At 46.5% G+C, this 24,451-nt stretch overlaps 1 protein-coding gene across 1 annotated transcript in view; it reads left to right on the top strand.

The window, feature by feature from the left end:
• The window catches only part of PLPP3 (phospholipid phosphatase 3), an 86,111-nt gene that overhangs the window by 49,951 nt on the left and 11,709 nt on the right, over positions 1-24,451 (top strand). The window contains exons 3-5 of the mRNA XM_060084004.1: positions 9,633-9,913; positions 10,319-10,376; positions 21,433-21,609. Of these exons, the coding sequence (XP_059939987.1) occupies positions 9,633-9,913; positions 10,319-10,376; positions 21,433-21,609 (516 nt within the window). The remainder of the gene's footprint in view (positions 1-9,632; positions 9,914-10,318; positions 10,377-21,432; positions 21,610-24,451) is intronic.

The following is a 24,451-nucleotide window of genomic DNA, read 5'->3' as shown; positions in this document are numbered from 1 at the left end:
TCTTCCCAGTTAGATAATAGGTTCCTGCAAGGCAGAGATCAGGTCTTTTCCTCCTGCACATGGTAAGTGCTAAATAAACACCAAGCAAATATCACCTCTTCTCCAGGAAGCATCCCTTGGCTGCCTCCTCCCCCCACCTTCCAAAGGTCCCAGAGGTCCCCGGGCCCACCGCTATTGTTGCAGTCACTGTGTTGAACTGTCGTGTCTGTTTGATTGTCTATTTCCTCGTTATCCTGCTAGCTGCATCACAGTAGGGACCGGTCTGATTTGATTTTGTATTGCTAGTGCAAGGCACAGACTTGGGTGCTCAATATATATGTTTGTGAAAATCACAGAGGACTTCATGCATTTTGGGCAGAAACTCACAAGCATTAGGCCAAAAGATGTCAGAGGACCTAGGAAGCAGGCACAAGTGCCCTGTTTATCTCCGTAAAATCTTCACTATGGTCCCTGATGCATGTGGGGGCCTGCTCTCTACCACATGCACATTTCTAGCTGGAGAGACAAGAAGAAGAGCTTATAGCTCCGAGACTTGTTTATTCAGGATCAGGCTTCAGTTTGCCCACATCTGGACTTCATTACTTCCTCCCCACCCCACCCCCCCATCTCCCTTTATCTGAGAGAGCACTGCCAAGAAAACAAGGTTCCCCAAGATTGCTTCCTCATTAAAGGTTAGTCGAGTCTTCAACTCTGAAAAACATGAAGTCGAGCTGGCCCAGTGGTGCCTTGGTGGGAGACCCAGTTCCCCAGTTTACAATCCACTACATCTGTGCAATTACCAAGACCACCAACAGAGAGTGGCTGTGTTAATCCTTCAACTGTGTCATCCCGGATCAGACAGCTACAGAGTTCTTCTGAGACCTTCTTACCCCTGGGGGTGAGGTGGGGGGAGGGGCCCTATTTGCAATGTAACAAACACAGGCATTGAGATCAGGATTTAGGTTTCTCCCTTTCCCCTCCACGTCCCACACTCTGCAGAAATTCTTCCTTGGTTACTATCACTCTTAAGGGTTCAGGTTTATTTGGAATATGTATCTAATATGAAGGTGATGATATTCTCCACTTTAAGTGATAATGCTTAGGAGGCTGGGAAATCTGTTTGCGTGAGTCAGTGTTAGGGGATGGGGTGGAGGATTGGATACCACTGATGAACTATCTAGGGGGCCCGAAACTAATATGCCTTATCTTAAGTCCTCTTCCACAGCTACAGGGGGTAGGTATTATTTACCCCATTTTACAAATGAGGGAAGGTCCTGAGGCTTACAAGGGGGGTGTGGCTAGTGTGAGGTTACTCTGCTTAATAAATGGGGAGCGGGAATGAAAACCCAGGTCTGTCTGGCTTCAGAGCCAAGCGCGTGAACTGACATTGAAGACCCCCTCTGTGCTAGGGGCTACGCAGAGTGTTCTTTATTTAGTGAGCTAGAAAATCTTCAGTTCCTGGTGTAGAGAGCTCAATGTATAGAGGAAGACGAAACATCTAGACCGCCGGGCAGATGACTGCCCGAGATTGACAGTGTGGGATGGTGTTTTGTAGCAAGTGGTTTGTGCAGAATCTCTGGGTGAGACCTTCCTTAGAATAAGCAGGCAGCTTCTAGGTTTCCTCTTGGGCTAGAAGCTGATAGACAAGACATAGATACTGTCCTTGGAGCTTATGGTATAAAGGGGAAACAGGGCAAGTACAAGACTGACTGTACCATTAGATCCTCAAGGAGACTAAAGAATTGGTCTGAGAACTAGAAGAGAGTCAGGGCTGTGCAGGGTGGTGGGCCCCAGAGAGGTGAGAGCTTCAAGGACAAACAGGCCAAATGCTATACATGGTCTAAGGTGTAAATAAAGTGCTATGGGAGTTGAGAGGAAGATCACTGAAGGTTGTTTTCATTGGTGAAGGCTTCATCATCATCATCATCATCCTTCATGGAGCACTTGGCCCATTTAATATCACAACAACCCTTGAGCTCTTGGTACTGTCATCATATCATCCCCCTTTGTACACATAAGAGGGCTGAGAGTCATAGAGCTCAGTTGTCCAAGACTCCTGAGTAAAAGAGCCCAAACTCTAACCCAGTGCACTAGTGAGCCCTTGAGCTCTACTTTGAAGCAGAGGTGAGATTTTCATCAGAGATCCTGATAATCCAGGCAGAGGGGATGGCTTCATGACTGAAACAATAGGGTGTTTTCAAGAATAGTCGAGCCAGACCTGTTTGGCTGGAGAAATAGAGTGTAAGGGAGTGGACAAAGATAAAATAGGAAGAGATAACTGCAAGACTGTGAAACTCCTTGAGTGCTGAGGAGTTTTTACTCCAATTAATTGCCTAGAGATTGATGAAAGTATTTTTAGCCTACTGGGCCAATTTTCCAACCAAGGTTAAGGATGAGGCCTGAACCACAGTGGTGGTAATACAAGGGGAAGAGAGAGACAAGAATGGATGTGAGACACCTTGCAAACGTGAGATGAACAGAATTTGATGACCGCGGGGTAAAGGAGACGGAGGGGTCTAAGATTTCCTGTCTTTGCAGTTCTATGTTTGGTGGCATCTTGAGTAGAAATGAAGGGAAGAGAAGTGAGGTTTGGGGCAGAAGTTAGAATGAGTGTGACTTGGTCAGGTTGACATGCTGATAACATCGGCTTGATAACTAACTAGTTGGATGATTTGGCAGAAGATTGGAACAAGACTGATAAGGGTAAATGGTAAGCTGAAACTAGAGAGAGAAAGATGCCCTTTTGAAGGTCATCTTCTCAGAGGTAAGCATTGAAGCTATTGGAGCAGCTGAGATCACAGTGAAAAGGCAAGGATACAACCGTAAGGAAGACCTACCTTTATCTGGTAGAACACCAAAGTGGAGCCACTGGAAGAAGAAAGGTGTTTGAGAAATAGGAAGAAAAGCACAGTGGTGATACTAAGGACGTTAGGAAATTCAAGGTCAAAAGGAACGAGAGGTAGGCAATTGGCAATGCTACAGAGAGAACTCTCAGGAGACTCTTGCATGGATAGACAGAGCTGGTCATCTAGGAGACACACGGCTGTGAGTCCCTGACTTTGGAAAATACGATGCTTCACGCTTCAAACTGCCTTCCTTGTAAAGCTTGCGGGCTTAGGGCAGCCACTACTGATTTCAACCATTAATAGCTTCTATGGTGACCTCTCTCTGGCTTCTTTGCTGTCCATTATTCTAGATATTGGAGTTTTGACCTACCCATAAAGCCCAGAAACTCCACTGGTGGCCTTGGACAGATTTAGGTTCCCATTGCCTTCCCCGATCTGTCAGGCGCTGATCTCCTGCCAAGAGGTTGAAGACAACCTAGTGGGAGAAGATGGGATATTAAATTTCTCATCAGTTATTTCTCGTCACGAAAGATACTGCATTTTATGGTAGTAGATGGAGCATTCAGCTCAAAGAAAACACAGCTACATTTATCTACATCCTTAGAAGCAGGACCGAGATACGTTACATTTTTCCTTTCCCTTGGGACTGAGAAATAATGTGAAGAAAAGGATTCTCCATTATTCTCCATCATTTAATGTTTGTTGAATGAATGAATCTCTTCTGGGCTGAGAGAAGTTCATTAATCCACAGAGCTGAGATGGGAAGGGGGAGCTTGGTGCTCTGTGGCTGGCAGGGATCTAGATGTGCACGTGCCTGATAGGGTTACGTGACCTTCCCAGGTGCTCAAGGAACGTCTGTCTCCCTGGAGACATCCATCCTGCCACCACCTGCTAGGGCTTCTAAGAGAAAGCTAGCTTGATGCCATTGGACAGAACACGGGAGACCCAGGCTGCAGCCACAGCCCTGCCACTGCCCATTGCCTTGTACCTGAGGGTGATTCAATGGCCTCTCTGGCCTTCGTCATACTCACTTACAAAGTATGGATAATAATTTAGTAATCCGTAGGGTGTTGTGAGAAGCAGATAACACAGTGGATAGGGAAATGTTTTGTAAGCCGTAACAGGCTATGCAGATGTTATCATTCAAGCAGATCAGAATATAGGGAAGTTTGTCCTTCAAACTCAGCAGGGGAAGAAGATGAGTTCTCAGGCTCTGAAAGACGGATTGTTGGGACACTGTGTGCAAAAGTCTTTTCTTGGGAAAGTCTATAGAGTGGACTGTTGTAAATAGCCCTCGCTGCCTGGGATTTAGACTTCCCTTCTGCTTTGTTCCCCTGAAAAAGACATCCTAGATAAAATGGTCAAAACCAACATCTCCATACGTATTTTCTGGTTCTACCCTGGAGGGGTGGTACTTCCACATTCTTTAGTGTGGAATGTTCCTTTCCAAGGAGCTCTTAGAACTATCTTGGAAAAGATGTACTTGTATAAAAGTACAGGCATTTCCTAGAGATATTGCAGGTTCGGTTGCAGATCATCGCAATAAAGTGAATATTGCAACAAAGCGAGTCACACGAAATTTTGTTTCCCCAGTGCATGTAAAAGGTATGTTTACACTAAACTGTAGTCTATTAAGTGTGCAAGAGTATTGTCTCTAAAAATCAATGTATATGCCTGAATTAAAAAGCACTTCATTGCTAAAAAATGCTGACAATCATCTGAGGCTTGCGGGAGTCATAAGCTTTTTGCAATGGAAACAGTAAAGACCACTGATCACAGATCACAATAACAAATATAATAATAATGAAAAAATTGGAAATATTACGAGTATCACCAAAACGTAATACACAGAGACACAAGTTAAGCAAATGCTGTTGGAAAAATGGTGCCTATAGACTTGCTTAACGCAGGGCTGCCACAAACCTTCAGTTTGTAAAAAAAAAAAACAACAAAACAAACAACCAAAAAACCCCACAATATCTGCAAAGCACAATAAAATGAGGTATGCCTGTGTTAATTTTTTGTTTCTCTTTTTCCAAGGGCAGAAATAAAAAACAATGTTTGCATGGCTCTTCTGCTAGGTGCTAGGCATTTGATATACCACCTTCTTGAATCCCCTGGCAATCCTGCCAGGTAGAGATTACTCTTTTTTTTTTTTTTTTTGAGCTTTTTAAAAAAAATTTTTATTTTATATTGGAGCACAGTTGATTAACAATGTTGTATTAGTTTTAGGTGTACAGCAAAGTGATTCAGTTATTCATATACATGTATCTCTTCTTTTTCAAATTCTTTTCCCATTTAGGTTATTACAGAATATTGAGCAGAGTTCCCTGTGCTATACAGTAGGTCCTTGTTGGCTATCTATTTTAAATATAGTAGTGTGTACCTGGCAAGATATTACTCTTATTTCATAGACAAGGAGACCTAAGCCCAGAGAGGTGAAGTAACTTATCTAGGTCCAAGGTAAGAGATGGGATTCAGACCAAGGTTTTTCTGGCTCCAAAGTCAGTGCTTCTTTCACCACCATGTGCTCTCTTCTTTCCAAAATGTCTCTCCTAATGTTTTTCCAAATTTCCCCTCCGGAACAGTTCAGTATTTGTGAATATGTGGCCAGTTAAGCTCTTGTACACCAGAAAAGACAGGAAGAGGAGCTGTCGGAGAGCTGGAGACTCCCTCCCTCCAGACTGCGGCCATTCTCGGGCAAGGACTGATTGACTGATCCCTTTCTCTCCCCTCGTAGCTTAATTGCAATGCTTTCCCACTTTATTAGTTTCCAGATTCCGTGCCAAGTGCTTTAAAAGGCAGGTAGGGGAGAATTCTTCTCTGCTCGCTGGCAGCCTGCCATCACCCCCAGAATCTGTTGCTTGCTGTTTCAGAAAGGGATCGACATTGAAGGCATTTTTCTCAGCCGTGAAATTTACATATCACAACCTTGCTGACTGAAGCAGAAATGAGGGCTCCAGGGGCGGGACTATGGGCCCAGAGTGGGGACAGAGCCTTTGCAGGGGGGAGAGGGAGGGGGAGGGAAGAGCTTATTTTATTACCCGGGAATAAAAACATTGTGAGTAATGAATAAAGTCCGAAAGCAGTAAATCTGGAACTCCAGAGTTACGTGTGTAACGTGTTGGAGAACAATTTAAGCCCTCGCCTCTTCTGCAGAAGTGAGGTATTTGGGCAGCCCGAATTTCATTAAATGGTCTTTTAAGGGTTAGGATTACAAGAAGCCAAACCCGGCTGGTTCATAATGATGATTTATGGCTGTGTTGTCGACTCCCCGACCCTTCTGTACAAGGAGATGGAGAAAATACATAATTTGTTGCTCATTAACTCCAGGATCTGTCAGGGCTGCCCCAGAAGCCATGTGGTCCTGGAGTCATGTGTCTGCTAAATGGCTTCAGCCTGGTCCTGTCCTCGAAAATATGCAGTTGCCATTCTACAGTAGACATTGTTTTTAATAACAATAGAAATAATAAAATGATCTCAATGTATTTCTTCTGTGGGTCTTTCAACTTGAGAGTCAGAATATCTGGGCTCTGTTCTTAACACTGTAAGCTTACTAGCCTCACATCCTTCAGATAAGTCACTATTTCTCAGTGCCTTAGTATTCCCACCTGTAAACTGAGTATATTGTCTTCACAGGTTGCAGATTAAATGAAACTGTAAGTTGCTAAAGAAACATAAAAGATTGCTAGTATTATTAGGGTTGTTATGGGGAATTTGAGGGGCCATCAAATATTCTCTTTGTCATCTTCCCATGAGAGGAGGAAGCATTTTAATTAGCAGCTTGCTATTTGCAAGACTGTGGCACTGAAAACTGAAGTTTTAGAATGAAGGAATGTTAGAGCTGAAAACGGTCCTTGAGGTATATAATCAAACCCTTTCTCCCTAAGATGGCTGACACAGAGAGGTGACTCCCCTGAGATTCATCAATAAAATGACGTAAGAGATGCTGATATGCAGTGGGAACCCACATGTTCTTTTTCAGCATCAGATAGGAAATCACGCTCAGGCCATGCCAATTTAGAAACAGTTTCTCTTTTTTTTTTTTTTTTTTTTTTTATTTCTTTTTAAATTTATTTATTTATTTATTTATTTAGGGCTGTGTTGGGTCTTCGTTTCTGTGCGAGGGCTTTCTCTAGTTGTGGCAAGCGGGGGCCACTCTTCATCGCGGTGCACGGGCCTCTCACTGTCGCGGCCTCTCTCGTTGCGGAGCACAGGCTCCAGACGCGCAGGCTCAGCAATTGTGGCTCACGGGCCCAGTCGCTCCGCGGCACGTGGGATCTTCCCAGACCAGGGCTTGAACCCGTGTCCCCTGCATTGGCAGGCAGATTCTCAACCACTGCGCCACCAGGGAAGCCCTAGAAACAGTTTCTTAATCTGTGGCAGTGGATGGTTCAAGGAACTCAGGAGCAATCCAAGGGCAGGGATCATTCATGGGGCTTTGGTTCTGCTCCTTGCCTGTGGTGTGATCTCCGAGGAAATACCGTTCCTCTGCTACTGCTTATTACCTTTGTTTGGTTGGGAGGCTAGTGGTGGAGGTGGCACAGGAGAGCTGGGAATAAATGTCTTCGCAGTTATGAAGGAATGAATCACGGAGTCTAGCACCCTCATTTTGCAAATGGAGAAACTAAATTATCCCAAGTAACTCAGTGAGTAGGGACTTGAGCCCTGGCCCCTTGACTCCTAGATTAGTGCTTTTCCCCCCCTATGTCTAAGGTCACGTGGGCATGATTTATAAATAAAGAAGAATAAGAAAGAGAGAACATGATGGTGGTAACAAACATCTGGAATGTGTTAGCCTGTAAGGTTACATAGGGTAAAAGTATAAACAGGTTCAAAAGGGGGAATTAGACCATGAATGGTAGGAAAGAATGCTGGGTGGAGAGTTAGAACACCTGGGTCTAATCTTTAGATGTGAGTTCATTTGGACCTCAGTTTCTTCCATATATAATGGAGCCTTTCATTGATGACTGGCTAGGCTTCTCAGATTTTAATCTCTGCAGCATGTTGTCAAAGGGCTCTTAGTAATGTTTAGAGGACATTTCCAATTTTGCAATAAAACAACTGTGAGGACCACCATCCTGCTCCCTTTCATTCATTTGTTCATTCAACTGATCGTCCTGTTCTCCCAGGGAATGGCTAAGCCAGGATGCCAGACCGGACTGACCTTTGATCATCTCTCTCTAATATAGAGTCATATGATCTAGGAAACTCAATATGATCTAGGAAACCAAAGGGTAGCACTTAAAAATATCAAGTATTTATAAACACAGAATCACTGTATAAATGTTAGCAGTGCTGGTAGCTGTTCTCATGACTGCACCTGCTCGCCCCTGGGCCCAGCTGGCATTTCATGGCCATCCTCCCCACCAGACTTGGGAGCCCTGGACTTGGATCAGATCCCTAGCCTCGATGCCTTCCCCAGCTGTAAAAGAATGACAGGACACTTTGAGAAGGACTGCCCGGATGTGTCAGTCTATTGCTTCCCTTGTGGTTGTGAACATGCCCTGAAAGGGCAAGTGTGGCTCATCAGCCTTCCCTGTGAGGAAGTGTGAAAGGGACTTTGTGGTGAGTGGTGAGTTGAACATCGCTGTCCCTGGACCCTGGTTGCATCCAGGAAGTGGCCAGGGCTGTGCTGTGGAGTTAAGACAAGGGCAGCAGGCTGTGTGGTGGAGCATCAACAGCACAGAATTGGTCCTTGGCTGTGTAGGCAGCATAGGCGTTTGAGTCAGCTGCCCACCCCCCATTCTTAATGTAAAACCCGATAGTTTTGGTTAAGATGCTTTCCCTCCCCCAGCGTCAGTCCACCTCCTGGTGGTCCTGAGGAGTTCATAAAATAAAGTATATAAAAAATAAATACTGGTATGCAATAGATAATCAATAGTTGGTGGCCCCCTTTTTTAAAATTTTTTTCTTTTTAAAGTAGTGATAAATCACCCCTAAGCATTAAGGAGTAGGCACTGTGGGATGGAGGAAGGGTATGAAAACCCAGACTTGCTCACTGTCCTTCAGGATGGAGGAGACAATGAAGGTGGCCTTGGGCATTCACAAACTCTGAAGTAACTTGTATAAAAGTTTCTTGGTTTGTAGGCCAGTGCTCTTTTCATCATGCCCTACTTCTAAAGAGTAAAATGAAAGAATCACTTTCTATGACCCAGGGCATTTCCCATCCGTGTTACCACATTTCTGGCAGTAACTCTGCAGAGATTTAAGTTATTTCAGAAGGACGCCAGGTAGGTGGCAGAGCCTGGATTCAAACCCAGGACTGGGTCTGGGGGCATTCGCCCTTTCCCACAGAAACCTCGGCCGTGGCTCAACATGGCACAGACTGAGGCCCGGTGTAATGTTAGATCATTGTTGGTGATCCTTTACCCCAAATCCCAGAATTTGGAAATTTGCTTAGGCCCTCAGACCATGACCTTGATTCTTCAATAGCTAAGTCATTATTTGTCTCTCTCTTTGTTTTTAAATATATGCGTGTGTGTGTATATTTTTATATATTATATATTTTTATATATTATATATTTACATATAAATATATTCGATTGCATATTTTTCTTGTTACAAAAATACTATATGGCCATGTAGAACTTTTTAAAAAAAGGAAAAAATGACTGTGTTAGCACGTTAATCTTTTCTCCTATGCATATTTATGTCTGTATACTTCTTAAATAGAAAATTGGGATTTTCTAGATTATAACTTGCAGTTATGTACTGAATATCTCTTATGTCAGTAAATATCCTTTACAGCCTCACTTTTGTTGATGGGTCTTGATACTGCCTAACCCCCCATCCATTGTCTTTCAGATCATCACAGGGGAATTCTACCGCATCTATTACCTGAAGGAGAAGTCCCGGCCCACGATTCAGAATCCCTATGTGGCAGCCCTCTATAAGCAAGTGGGCTGCTTCCTCTTTGGCTGTGCCATCAGCCAGTCCTTCACAGACATTGCCAAAGTCTCCATAGGGCGCCTGCGTCCTCACTTCTTGAGCGTCTGCAACCCTGATTTCAGTCAAATCAACTGCTCTGAGGGCTACATTCAAAACTACAAATGCAGAGGCGACGACAGCAAAGTCCAGGAAGCCAGGTGAGACCCCACCTCCCGTGGCACTGTGTCCACGCCTTTGCTGTAGGCAGTTCAGTGAGCACCTACTTAGTAGGGTACCACGTTCAGAGCTGGGCCTCGGTTTAGATGGGTGAATAAAGCAGAGTCCACATTCTTAAGGAACTCACAGTCAGATGATTAAGACAGATTGTAAATAAACAATTACAATAGAGCATTGCTAAGTCCATTCATTCATTCATTCTTTCTTTGTTCCCTTTATTCACACATTCATGGGTGCCTGCTAGGTTCCAGGCAATCCACTACCAAGGATGCAAAAATGAACAAGGCAGTGCTGCTCTCGGGGTCACAGTCTAGGGAGGGAAGATGCACAGACGTGTATCGGGGATATGAATACGGCCCTTACACTGCCCTCTCTTGCTCTTACAGGAGGTCCTTCTTCTCCGGCCACGCCTCCTTCTCCATGTACACCATGCTGTATTTGGTGGTAAGTACTTTGATTCCAGTGGAGTCCAGCCCCAGCTTAAATCCTGTCTGTGCAAAGAGCCATCAGAATCGTTAGGGACAGACTTCGCTGAGAAATCTTTGAAAAAGAGGTTAGATAGAAGAATTAGCTTCTATTCTGAGCCCTGCCACTGACTTAGCAGAAGTTGTTTCACTTTCCAGACTTTTCCCATTTTTCAAATAAAAATAACATTTACCATGGCTGCTTGATAAGGATTGAGCACCCATTTTGGAATGATTAAGTGATAAAGACACTTGTATAACATTTTATGGTAATAAGCACCGTTTTCTGAAAATCCATGAACTCAGTTGATCCTTTCAGAAGCCTTATGTTATAAGTAATATTATCTCTACTGTGGGAAAGGATTACTAAGTAAGTCTTGGAGAATTAAAGCAAACTGCCAAAGTTTATGTAGACACCAGAACTATCGCTCAGATCCATGCCTTCTGCTCGAATTCCTCGTAATGTTCTCCGTGCCATTCCTCCCCCACCCTCTACTGATGGAAGGGCTTTAAATATCATTATGTGACTACGGAGTGATTTTGAGTTGTACAGAATCCTTCTGCATCCCTGAGCACACGTGACCTCATAATAGCACAGTGAAGTAGGAAATCCTTGACCCCATTGCCCAGATCCGGAGACCAAGGCCCAGGGAGGATCAGTAGTGTGTTGGAGGACCTTCAAATAGTGGTAGAGCCATGGTCTGAGGTCCCCTGTTGGCCTTGCCATGCCATGCTTCCTGGAGATGCCGGGATGGTGCAGGTGAAGCGCCTTGCTCCCCTCCAGCTGCCACACAGACAGACAGCCGCTGGTCTGTTTCTCTTTGTCAATTAAATATGGTCCCACTGCCTTTCCTTCCCCCTTGAATGAGGTCCGTGTGCCAAAGCACTTCCTGCTTTTGGCTGTTTTGATGGAGTTCAGAGCGAGAAGGCGCTGAAAGGTCAGATGTAGCTCAGAGGAGCATAAGCTGTTTGGAAAAAGAACATTTTGATTTCAACTTATTTGAAAAGCATAATTAGGAGTTGGAAAAACAGCAGAGAGGGTTTTTTTTGTTTTGTTTTGTTTTTTCCCCCAATCCTTTCCAAGTCTGGAGGCCTCCAGGCTTCCTGTTACCTAGGATACAGAGCTAAGAGGTAGGCCCCAACCTCTAAAAACATTAAATGTGGATTTTAAAAATTCACAGAGAGCCCTTCCCACCATTCTTCATTTTTTGTTGTTGTTGTTTTCGTTTTTGCTTTGCTCTTAGGAAGGACAATTTAGCAGCAATATTTTGTTTCCTGTTCCATTTATATTTTACTCAGGCCTGGAAGCAGTTTTACAGAATATAATTTCAGTGTTTTGTAAAGTAGAAGTGCTGACAGGTTTCTGGTACCTTCTATGTGCCAGGCACTGTGTCGCACTCATGCTATACCTTTCGATTCTCTCAATAACCCGGTGAGATGTGTTTTGATTACACTGTTTTCAGTTTCAAACAAACAAACAAACCTGAATCTAAGAGGTATTTGAAGGCTGGTCCTTATGACCCCAGCATCGTTGTATGTTCTTTTCATTGTGCTGCATGACAAAAAATAAAGCCAAACAAACCTCTGCAGGATAAACTTACAGAATATAAGCTCCAACCCTAATTTCAATGTTGCTTGAAGGTGACCTGCCTTTCTTCAGATCTGCTTTAATGGGTGAGATGCCCCCCTACCCCCAGCACCCATCACCTCCTGGAAGCTATGATTATAGCAGGAGCTCTCTGCGGGGGTGATGGGTGAGGAATAGATTGTGATTGAATGTTTATTTGCATCTTTGAGGGAGGAAAAATTATAGTGCCTGTATATTCCAGGAAGGAAGGAAGGGAGGGAGGGAGGAACGAAGAAGAAAGAAGAGAGCCTCCTTAATCCTTCATCTCTGAAGCATATTTTTACACACACTCCCCCATGCACACACCACACACTCTTCAGAGCTCTTGCAAACATACACACATTCACAACTCACAGACACCCACATATACAACCGTGCAAACCCAGGGCTCTCCTTTTAGCTCTAAGATTATCTTGTCTTAAAACAACCTCTGAAGGTAAGGGCTAAGAAGTAAGGAGGACGGTGCCCTTCGACAGGGCTCCTTTTTATGTGATACTACACAGAAATCTCAACTCTTTGAAAGTCCAATTTGCAAAGCTTTCTAAAGGAAGTTTGAAGAACACCGTTGCCTCCTGTCTGGGGAAGTGGGAAATCCTGCAGTCTGTCAGAGAAGCCCCTAGACTCCTCCCACAGGGCTTTTATATTGGGCTGCAGGAAGTGCAGGAGCTGCACTCGGCCTCCCACAGAGCCCCATGGGCTTTTATGAAGGCAGCCTGTGATCCGCAGCTTCTCTGGAACCTTGGGGAGAAGCCCGTTTGAACCAGCTGGGCATGGCATTGACAATGTTTGCCTTTAGAGTTGGACAGACCTGGGTGACTCTGGCCATGCCAATTAAATACTAGCTGTGGACCCGGGAGTTGATTACTTAGGTTTCGAACCTCAGTATACTCATCTGTCAAGGGGAGACAATTGTGTCTGTTTTTGCAGAGTTGTTGCCACTTTTCTTCTCTAGGCCCTGCTTTCCCCATCCGTCAAATGTAAGAGTGGAATTAGAAGGTGTCTTCTGATTTCTCGGTCTCTGTGGTTCTATTTAAAAGCAGTTTGGACTATGTGCTGAAAGAGATGATGGGATGCACTCAGACACAATTTTGCCCAGATTCCCATGGAGTTCAGAGAGTGGTGGACCAGAAGCGCCAGCCATCCCTTCACCAGGCCTTTCAGTACCAGCCACCATCTAGAGCCTCCCGTGGCTTTGGAGGGCGCTCCATATTAGGTTTTGATTTGTAAAATGGGTAGCTTGGAAAAACCATGCTCCAAACACCAAATTATCTCTGGGCATGGAAGCTTAAGCATGAGGTTAAGGCTTGTCAGAGATTAATGCAAATTCTAATCAGAGAAATCCCGCAGCCTATATACACATAAACGGTGCTTCCTACCCTTGAGCCCTGGTCTAAACTCCAGAGGATCACATCTGGATTGGCCCCGCACCTCCATGGTCAGGGATTGAGGATGGCCTGGCTGTCTGGATAAAATGGCAACACAGGAGCCAGGCACCAATTCACATAGCACACCTGGAGTTAACCTCTGTTGTACCAGACATGCTGCTGCCTTCTGGGGCTACTAGATGAATCAGACCTGGGCCCTGCCCTCAAGGAACTCACCTATGCTTTCAACATTCATCATTCGGCATGTATTTAGTGAGTGGCTATTATGCACCAGGCCCCATGCCAGGGGTGGGAATAGAGCGATTGGCAAGGCATGGGCATGGCCCTTGGGGAGTTCAGTCTAGAGGAACAGGTGGACAGTAACGGTAGTCTGGTCCGTGCTGCAGGAGGGCCCGGGGTGTATAGGTTATTATGGAAGCTCAGAATTGTGGCACCCTAGCTAAGCTGGAGTGAAGGGCAGAAGCCGGGGAAGGCTTCCCTTAGGGTGGTCACGGGCTGGTGGGAGGGTTGGAAGGACTGCCCGTGCACAGGTGGAAAGGAGGATGGTGACGTGGGATCTGCAGGTGTTCAGCTGAGTAGGGCTTTGATGGCCGGTAGGAAGCAGGGCGTGGAGGGTGCAGTGAGAGCCGAGAAGACCCTGGGGGTCCTCAGTCCCGGCTCCTCCTTTTGCAGCTCAGATCAGGCAGCAGCAAGCTCGAGTGAGGCCTTTCTTGGACTGCCGAGCTCCTCTCCTGGGAACCTGCACCTCGCCCCTCCCCTTCCTCAGGACACTTTGTCAGAGAAGCCTTCCCTGGACGCCCCCTCCTATACTCCCTAACTCCCTTGGCAACCTTATTTTTCCCCCCCAATTTCTCACCATCTGACATGCTCTTTGTGTATCTCCACCAGATAAATTATCAGCTTCATGAAGGAGAGGTTTTTGGTCTCTTGATTCACTGCAGTCTCTCACTTCCCCAGTGTATGATACTTAAGTATGCAATGAATGTTTGATGAACGAATGAATGGATGGATGGGTGAATCCCATGTCTTTTGACACTCCCAGGCCGTGCTCCTTTTCCATTCCAATCAGAATTTTGTTCATCTCCTCATCACTGACTTGGTAGATCACAAAGGGCCTGTGTGATGTAGGGAAGGCCTTTGCTGCCTCTTTGCTGAACTGTTTACCTTTGGACTCTTCACTGTGGTACCCGTGAAAGCTGTTCATGTGTCAGAGGGTTTGTTGGGTACCAGGGAAGTGGCTGTGCTCTGATAGCCACGTTCTCTGGCCTCTGGTTGTTAGTCATTGAGCTTTTGTTCAACATGTTTAGAATCCTGGAGCAGTGGGGTCTGGTATGCCTACGAGACATGCCCACAGATCCTGGGATGTCTGGTGAAACCCCTTCCGGGAACAAGATTGTTGTTTCCAAGGGGAAATAAACCACAGCACCAGATGTTTTTCCTCTTCTTCCTGCCTGCCTCATCCATCCATCCATCCATCCATCCAGCAGCTTCTGAGTACCTGTTCTGTGCCAGACCTTGTGTGAGCACCTGGGGACACCAAAAGAGCTCACATTTTGTGAGGAAAGCCTGAAAAATATTTAAATAGTTGCAAAGCAGTTGGCTAAGTTCTCTGATAGGGGTGGACTGAGGGATTGGAGCCCAGAGGAAAGGACTATTAACTCTGCTCTGAGTTAGTTCACAGGCTCTCCTGAGCTTAAGATCAGGTCAGAGACTCTTCTATTCTAACTCTTACAAAAGCTATATACCTGTGTTTGAGACGTGCGTGCTCTAAAAGTGTGTGACAGGTGAATTAGAGGAGTCTGAAGTTCCATATGTCCCATTCGGGTTGTCCTTTAGTCCATGACGCCTGTATAGTCCCCTCAGATTGCTTCTCCAGAGACAGAAGTCCAATACAAAAGACGAATACTTGACATGCAAAGCACTAATTCCCTAAGGAATCCAGGTGGTTCTGTGGTTAGAGCATGGACTTAAAAGAGGCAAATCTTACTCAGTGGAAATCATGGCCCATTGTTACCTTGAGCAGGTGACATGGCCTCTCTTGGCCTTGCTCTCTTCATCTGTAAAATGGGCACAGTGGTGTCTGCCTACCAGGATGGTTGTAACAATTGCCGGGGATATAACTTAAAGCACCTCACTCGGTGTCGAAGTGCAGCAAACCGGTAGTTTCTTTCTCTCCCCCTGATAGTGGCAGAAAACAAGATCCGATTCCCTTCTAAAGGAGGAGGAAAGTCCACTAAAAACTCCTCTTTGTCCTGAACATAGTTGAATAACTTCCCAGTTCTACACCACGTAGAGTCACCAGGCACGTGAACCTGAGCCATGGAGGAGATGGGAGAAGGGAGAAAGTTTCTCCCGTGGGTGTCAGCGATCTGGACAGACTTCCAGGAAGAAAGAGGGCAGGGACAGAGGAGGGACAAAAGCCTCCTTCTCACTCTTAGCAGAGAGCTCCCAAGAGCAATGGAAATGAAGCCAGAGGACAGTACAGACCTGTTTCACCGGTATGCAAATTGTGTAATGAAACACAAATGACTTAGCAAGAACCAGTGAGACTCACCCCCGTCTGACTTGCTGGTTCAGCCCCGAGCTGGCTTGAACACAGCCAGATCTTTCTAAGGAGGTTTTGTTGGAATTCCACAGGATCCCAGTTTTGAAGCTCGGACCAGGAAGGAGAGAGCTCCATTTCTGGAGTGAGTTCTGTGTGCCGAGGACTTTCATTTACATTGGGGGGCGGGGCGGGGAAAGACATACACCTTTCTATTGTAAACTCCATATCTACAATCAGCAGTTTTATTTTAGCAACTGGAAGAAAAATCTTAGTCCCAGAAAGGGGCTGAAAGATTATATTCTTTTTTTGTGAAGGAACTTATTTTATTCATGTCTGTGTCTTTCACAGAGTTTTGAACAGAATAGATGCTCACAATATATTTTTTTTAAGTGAACAAATCTCCTTATGTTACATACGGGAAAGCAGAAATCCAGAGAAGCATAGTGCCTTGTCCAGGGTCAGACAGCTGGTGTGTAGCAGAGAAAAGATTCAAATCCAGTTGCTCTGTTTGCAAGTCAGGCACTTTCTGTGGCATCACACTGATGTACAGGAAGTGGATTCTCTGAACCCAGAGGCCTTCACACAGGTGGGGAATTAAAGACAGAGAGGACAGGACCTCAGGGCTGCAGATGCCCAGGAGAGGTCTAGCTGATTCAGGCTTTCTGGTTTTGTCCAGCTGTGCTCACCCCTTTCTTAACCACCCTGTTCAGGGTGCCTGGGACTTTGCTGAAGCCCCTGCAGGAGCTTTGATTCTGTGAGAGACTCCTTGCTATTTGGTCTAGGACAGGGCATTACATCCTTGGGGCCACAAGGTTTGACTCCCTCTCCTGAGTAAGGGTTACATGCCCCTATGGAGTGGGAATGAATGGAGCCTCCTGACCCACATAGTATCCCCAGGTCAGGTTTCCAAGGGAGCAGGGTGTTCCAGAATGTACTCACTGATTCTGGTGAGGCCCGAACCTCTGGCCTGGAGTGAGGGACTCTTGTGAACTGGGCTTTCAACTGGCAAAATCCAATCCATTCAGCACTTAGATTGGGGTGGGGCAGAGGGTGTTATCAGATCCTTTGATCAACCTCAAAGCCTGTTGCCCGTCAGCTGACTTTTCAAATCTAAAGTAGCCCTTGGGTGAAAGGTCATTGTGCAATCCCTTTCTTTAGTAATTCGCTTGTTTTGGTGAAATCAACAGAGTCACTGAGTCAATCTCATCTATCAAAGCGAAAGGGTGACATCGATTTCTATAAAGAATGCCTTGAGCCCCTGTCTCATGCCAGGCAGGGTCCTGTGATGTCTCATTCGATCCTGGCAACCCTGAGAGGGAGATGTTGTCCTGCCTGTTTCACAGAGAAAGAGACTGAGGCTTAGAGAAGTTAGTAAGTGGTAGAGTTGGGACTGGAATCAGGGCTGTCTCACCCAAAAATTCACTTTGCTACTGCTGTGCCCCAGCTGGACACCAGGATCCACCCTGAGATCTTGAGACATTTCTCAATATATGTGTCAGTTACTGATGGATTTGGGGGCGCGAGCTTCCGTCTGCCCACTCATTCCATGCCTGACTGCTTCCCGAAGGGATTCTTTCCCCCAAGATGGCCCCTCACTTCTTTCTTATTCCTGAGCACTCCCTTTCTGAAGCTATTCTGATGACAAGTCTCTTCCTCCCTCCTTAAGTTCCTCTCATGTATTTTCTTTTTTCTTTTTTCTTTTTTTTTTTTGCGGTATACAAGCCTCTTACTGTTGTGGCCTCTCCCGCTGCGGAGCACAGGCTCTGGACGCGCAGGCTCAGCGGCCATGGCTCACGGGCCCAGCCACTCCGCGGCATGTGGGATCTTCCCGGACTGGGACACGAACCCGCGTCCCCTGCATCGGCAGGCGGACTCTCAACCACTGCGCCACCAGGGAAGCCCTGCTTTTTTCTTATATTAAGCTCCAGCCTTCAGTATCTGAGTCAGTGGAAGGGGAGATGTGTGCCTCGTCTGGTTGGGAAGCCCACCCTTCCTCTGTCCCACCCTGATCTCCAGGGCCCGTGACCTAAAGTCTACATGGAGGGGGCAGGGAGAGATGGAGGATTTTGAACAATCATTTTTTGAGGACCTGCAGATTTTTAAATTGAGGGAAACGAGAAAACCTTGAGGTTATTAGGTCCAAATTAAGAGAAAAAAAAACCATGGTTAGAGAATAAAAGCATCTGTTTTTTGAGCAGTACGTGGTGCCAGGCACTTAGCACCAATCTGTGCTACAGCCTGTAAGATCGTGGTTGTTACACTTGTTTTACATGGGCGAAAACTGAGGCTCAATATGGTTTTTCTTTTTCTTTTTTGGGTGGGGGGGCTGCACCCTGTGGCTTGAGGGATCTTAGTTTCCAGACCAGGGATGCAACCCACACCCTCAGCAGTGAAAGCATGGAGTCCTAACCACTGGACCACCAGGGAAGTCCCCAATGAGGTTTTTCTGGTGAAAACCTGTGCCCTTTCCGTTACCCACCCCGCCCCGTCCATTGCCAAGACTGGCTGGAGGAAGGCCAGACCATGGTGGTCACACTGCCTATGGACTAGTCCTTCTTCCCTGAACTTGCTGTTGTCCTAAAGACCGGGTTGAGTTGGAGCTGTCAACATCATCCCCATTCTCATTCTCAAAAAGGAAGAGATTTCTTTGATTCATGATTGTAGAATCTGCTGTTTGTTGGGTCATTTCAGCAGAAATGAGGGAGTAGCCTTTGACCTGCAGATTATTTTTTTCTGGTACTGAGTACCTTGTTTAAAATCATTTTACACCATGGCTTACAGCACCATTTCCCAATTGTGATTTATTAGGTAGATACTCTGTAAAAATAATGTCTTGTAAGTGATGAAAACAAGGATTTAGTATTTACCAATCTTTTTTAAAAAGACCCTTAGTATCCCATGGAGTATGGTTTGGGAAAGACTGACCTACTAAATAAAGGCCACGTTCATTAGTTTGACCTCCAGTGCCCTTCATGAACTGCCTGTGCTTGCCTCTGTAGCCCTGTGTTTCACCCCATCCCCTGCCCCATACACCCTTTTCTGCTATTACAGAACTTCAAGAAGTTCTCTGCAGCTCTGATTGCTGGCATAATTATAAGCCTTTGCTCTGCCTGGAATACACACCCCCTCAGTACCATCCCCTTAACTCCTAGCAAATACCTATTCATGTTTAGGATTCAAGTCAAGTATACCTTCCCCTTAGTAACTGACCTTGGTCCCCCCAACTTCTTTCATAGTTTCTATAAAGCCCATAAGTACACTTACATGTTTTCATATGTTCCCCCAACTGTATGCTCGTAGGGCAGGAATTATAACTTCTCATTTCTGTGTCCTTAGCACCTATCATAGTGCCTGTGTGTGTGTGTGTGTGTGTGTGTGTATTTATTGGCTAGTTCCACAGGTTTGGCCTTTTAGGTTAATTTTAGAATAATTTTTTAAGGTTTTTTTCTCCAAACCTTTTTAGGATGTTCCTAGGGATCTGATTAAGTTTACATATTAACTTTTGAGTTTATAAGTTGAGGGTTCTTATAAATGGGTGTTCTTATAAATAAAAATCCTAGCAATCTATTCAAATTGTCCTTTATGTCCTTGGCTTCATAAAGGCTTTATGCAGTTCTTGGTAAGCTAATAACTATTTATATCATCATCTTGGCCATTATGATGATTTTTTTTTTTTTTTTTTTTTGAGGTACGCGGGCCTCTCACTGTTGTGGCCTCTCCCGTTGCGAAAGAACAGGCTCCGGATGCGCAGGCTCAGTGGCCATGGCTCACGGGCCCAGCTGCTCTGCGGCATGTGGGATCTTCCTGGACCGGGGCACGAACCCGTGTCCCCTGCATCGGCAGGCGGACTCTCAACCGCTGAGCCACCAGGGAAGCCCCAATATGATGATTTTACCTCTTCTTTTAGATTTTTAACTGGGTATTTTTTATTTTTGCAAAACGATTGGCTTTTATCACTTGTTAGTGGCCAACATCATCAGTACATTCTCTTTATTATTTTTTATTTGTTGTTCTTACATTTCCCAACAATACATTTATATAATTTCGCAGTGATTATAAAGTTGCCTGCTGTTTTCCAGGCCTGGGGTTTTTTTTGCAATTGTCTTCCAAGTCGTTGAGGTTTCAGCGCTAGAAGTTCTTCCTACGCGGGCAAGAGTGACTCTGGAAACTTCCACTCTTCTAACTCCTCAGGTTTGCTGCTGGCTTGTCTTTCCTGACCACCCAAAGGAAGGTGTCCATTTGTCTCAGGAAGGGCAGAGTCACTCCCTTGCCACCGTCCAGGTCTATCTTTAGGCTGTCAGCCCCTCCCCTCTGCTTTCTTCCCCTCTCTCTGGTCTCCCAGTGCCTTGCTTTGATTTGTAGTCGGAAGTTCCCCTCGTCCCGTTGTGTCTTCCCCCTCACTTCCCAAGTTCCCACAGGAACCTGAGAAGTCTGCTGTGCCCAGAGGTTAGAACGGAAACTGCAGCAAGATAACTCCAAGGGACAATGCCCAGTTGACGTCACTGCAACTTCTTTGCCTCGGCCAAAGCGGCTTTTTGGTGTTTTTCTTCCATTTTTCTTCAGGTTACTCTTCTACCCCACCCAGTCCAGTCTCTGTCAACCTCTCTTGAAAGCTCTCTGGCATTGTCTGGTTGGTTTATGTGTTTCCTCATATTCTAATGCAAAATCCCTAGTTCCAAGTGGTGACATAGAAGCTTGTTCTTTGATAGAATTGCTTTCTTTTGAAGCAGAAGCATTCCCTTGTGACTATCATAATAAATCCCTCCCCCCCACCGTCATCATGCTTGTGTTTCCATGACACTCCTGAGAGGCAGGTAGTGTAGGGATTGTATAGCCGTCATCTCCAGGAAAACACACATGTGCATTGAATGGGTTGTCATCAGTTGAACAAAAGAAACCTTTACTAACCCCAGTTACTATTCTTTAATTGGTTTCCATCAAGAAGATGATAAGAGGAAACTCAAGTTTCTGGAGGGTCTAGTACACGCCAGGCAACGTGCTAAGGCCATTCTCATGAATTCTTTTCCCTGGCTCTTACTAGCTTACCTCCCTGGAAAAGCTCCATTTTTCTTAGTGTTTACTAGAGGAACTAGGCTCAAGGTTTAAAAACATGGGCTTGGGCTTCCCTGGTGGCGCAGTGGTTGAGAGTCCGCCTGCCGATGCAGGGGACACGGGTTCGTGCCCCGGTCCGGGAGGATCCCACGTGCCACGGAGCGGCTGGGCCCGTGAGCCATGGCCGCTGGGCCTGCGCGTCCGGAGCCTGTGCTCCGCAACGGGAGAGGCCCCAACAGTGAGAGGCCCGCGTACCGCAAAAAAAAAAAATAAAAATAAAAACATGGGCTTGAGGTCAAGTCCCAGTTGAACGCTCTTTCTTCCAGATGGTTCCACGTGTGGGAATGTCATGTGTGTCAACCTGGGGCTAGAATGCAGGTGAGCGGCCAGTCACTCAGTGTCTGTTCGTTTTGTCTCCTCCCTCCAGCTGTACCTGCAGGCCCGCTTCACTTGGCGAGGGGCCCGCCTGCTCCGGCCCCTCCTGCAGTTCACCCTGATCATGATGGCCTTTTACACAGGACTGTCCCGCGTGTCTGACCACAAGCACCATCCCAGTGATGTCCTGGCGGGGTTTGCTCAAGGAGCCCTGGTGGCCTGCTGCATAGTAAGTAGCCTCTTGTCCTCAGCACACAAGCAGGGCCCTGGATGGCTTGCTTGTTAAATGTTTCAAGCTCAGTGACCAAAGCCAGGGAGCTCTGAGTCCTCTTCTCTGCTTGGTGTCTGAGGAGCCATCCTGCCCCAGGAGCCCTTCAGTGAAATGAGGATAATTCCTGCTTCTTGCCAGCCTGGGAGTTTTAATCCAACAGATTCTGTGAACCCTTTTCTCCAGAAATACGGAAGGTTCGTGCTCATAGTTGCAATAGCAAGAGGTCTTAGATATTATTCTGCTCACTCACTCTTGAAGGCAGTCAGGGTTCAAGAGGGGAAGAAACTTGCCTCAGGTCACACTCAGTCAAGAGTCTAAGTCTCTGACTCATATGTTGCTCACTTGCTGCTTTGGTGATCACTTGCTATTCAGAAGCCCTTCCCAGCTTCTTGGAAAACATCTGCCCTTCCCACTGTGACCTTTACAGGACTTGGTCAGACCCTAAACTAGGTGTTGGCTGGGGAGGTGGGAGTTTGGTGAAGGCTAAGCCCTCTCCTAGCCTGAGGGCTTTATACAATCAAGTCACAGAGCTTCCTAGAGAATGGCCTTGGGATGGACCACATTCTGATTGGCCTCAAATGACCTACCGCTTCACGTACTTCCTCCCTGACTCCCAGTGAGGCGGGATGAGGCATTCCACCTCTGAGGCTCTATCTCTTCAGGAATCTCTACTTTTTTTTTTGCCTGCTAAGTTTTTTGGTGTTTTTAAGAGTCAAAAAGAGAAACTTTTTTTTTTTTTTTAATCTGTACAACATTACATTTCATGCTAAAATTTTGAGGGGTTTATTCAGCAAACACAACTGAACACCTCCTCTGACATTGTGCCTTCCTGGGTCCTACTCAGGGGCACTCACCCTGGTCCAGCAGGAATCCCAGAACAGTACTGGCTGGGTGTTTGAATGCCACAAATGCAGCTTGTATTGTTAGTTTAACCCTTGCTCATTCCCGGTAAGAATCATGAAGTGAGATCTAGGCCAGCCCCTGGTCCTTTCCTGGTTTTTCAGCCTGGCTGCAGCCCTGTGTCTTCCTGCAATAACCTCCCTGCTTTCCTGCATTTGTCACCCTGTGTTGAAGTTGTGGACATGTGTCTCCCTTTCGATTGTTTCTCAGGGACAGGGACCCTAGTTAACATATATGTTATTCTCCCTGTGTCACCAAGGCCGCTCGGAGTAAGTGAATGTGTGTGTAATCAACACAAAGTTGTACTCTTGAGAACATTCTCTTGAAGGCAGAGGGATGGGTAAGGCACAGCCCTTACTTCCAAAACAATCCCAGTCTAGTTGCTCACAGCCAGGCTAAGCACAGGAGCTACAGTACAACGAGGGCCTGTCACGGGGACCAGCCAGGGCACTTCAGCAGGCAGGCGGGGCAAGAAGAGGGGCAGGGAGTTGGGGTGATCAGAGTGGACGCCACAAAGAAAGTAGCATCTGAGCTGCCGGCCGGCCTCATCCCAGGAACCCTAGTCTAAGGACTTGCTGTTTTGAGGGCTTTATTCATTGCTTTCTTTCGTTTTTCTTTTCAGTCAAGGCTAGAAGGGAGAGAAATTGGGGGAGCAGACCGTTAATGAGAGCAGCTGTCACTGTGGGCTCGTTCTCTGAAGCTTGGCCCTTTAATGTGAAGTGGCAGTGGAGGATGGGTGTTTGCACGACAGGGTAACCCTTTGCTGACCGTTCCCTCTGGGCTTTGCTCTAGGCAGGAGGTCAGCCCACGGGGGCCTGCTGTGGTGTTTCCTTGTCGGCGCCACTGCCCTAATTAAAGTCTCCTGCATCCCCAATTAAAAAAATTGAAAGGGGGCTTCCCTGGTGGTGCAGTGGTTGAGAGTCCGCCTGCCGATGCAGGGGACGCGGGTTCGTGCCCCGGTCTGGGAAGATCCCACATGCCGCGGAGCGGCTGGGCCCGTGAGCCTTGGCTGCTGATCCTGCGCGTCCGGAGCCTGTGCTCCGCAACAGGAGAGGCCACAACAGTGAGAGGCCCGCGTACCGCAAAAAAAAAAAAAAAAAAAATTGAAATGTTGGTGGGGGGTCCTTCACAGCCTTCCTCTCTTTTATAGAGCACTCTCTACGCACAATGAGACAAAGTGTCCGGGAAGACCGTGGTTTATTTTCGAGAAGGGAAATGAGGGGTCTGACTTCTATCCTGTTTGGCTCGGGTGCGCTGGAGCACTGGAGCACTGGATAGGAATTCGGTCCTAGCGTTTGTCAAGCATCTACTCTATGCTAGCTCTGTTCTGGGTCCTTTACTCGTCGGCTCCTTTTAGGGACACGAAGCCATTGTATACTGCGGGCATTTTACAGATGAGGTCACTGAGGCTCAGAGAGATGACTCTAGTCATCTGAGGTCAGAGCTAGTCGACAGCAGCTCCCGGGATGATCACTGACTCCAAAGCTTTGCCCTCTGTGCTTGGCAAGGAGGCATGGTCACTGGAGCTGAAGCGGCCAGAGTCACCCGAGGCATAAGCAGCATAGGCAGCTGCTTACAGAGCAGAATTTAAGGGTGTCAGGGGCCTTCCCAACCCTTCGGGCTGACCCAGTGGCTGCTTTCAGTTTGAAAGCCTGTTTTACAGTGTCAAGATGACTTAGAAAAGGGTAATAAACATCTTTCCCTGTCCCACTTAGCTGTGAACACATGAGAGTAGGGACTCGATATTTATCATTTTTCTCCCAGCGCCTGACTTCCAGCCTGGTCCTCAGGAGCGCATGGTCCTGGCTGGCTCAGCACTCCAGCACTGAGTGAGCCATTTCATTTAAGCCACCTGAGAGGCCAGGGCAAGACACTGGAGTCAGCCTAGGAGCTTGAGGAA

Source organism: Mesoplodon densirostris, chromosome 2 (assembly GCF_025265405.1).
Source record: "Mesoplodon densirostris isolate mMesDen1 chromosome 2, mMesDen1 primary haplotype, whole genome shotgun sequence".
Classification (NCBI taxonomy): Eukaryota; Metazoa; Chordata; class Mammalia; order Artiodactyla; family Ziphiidae; genus Mesoplodon; species Mesoplodon densirostris.
The sequence above is the reverse complement of the archived record's forward strand: the minus strand, read 5'-3'. Positions and strand labels throughout refer to the sequence as shown.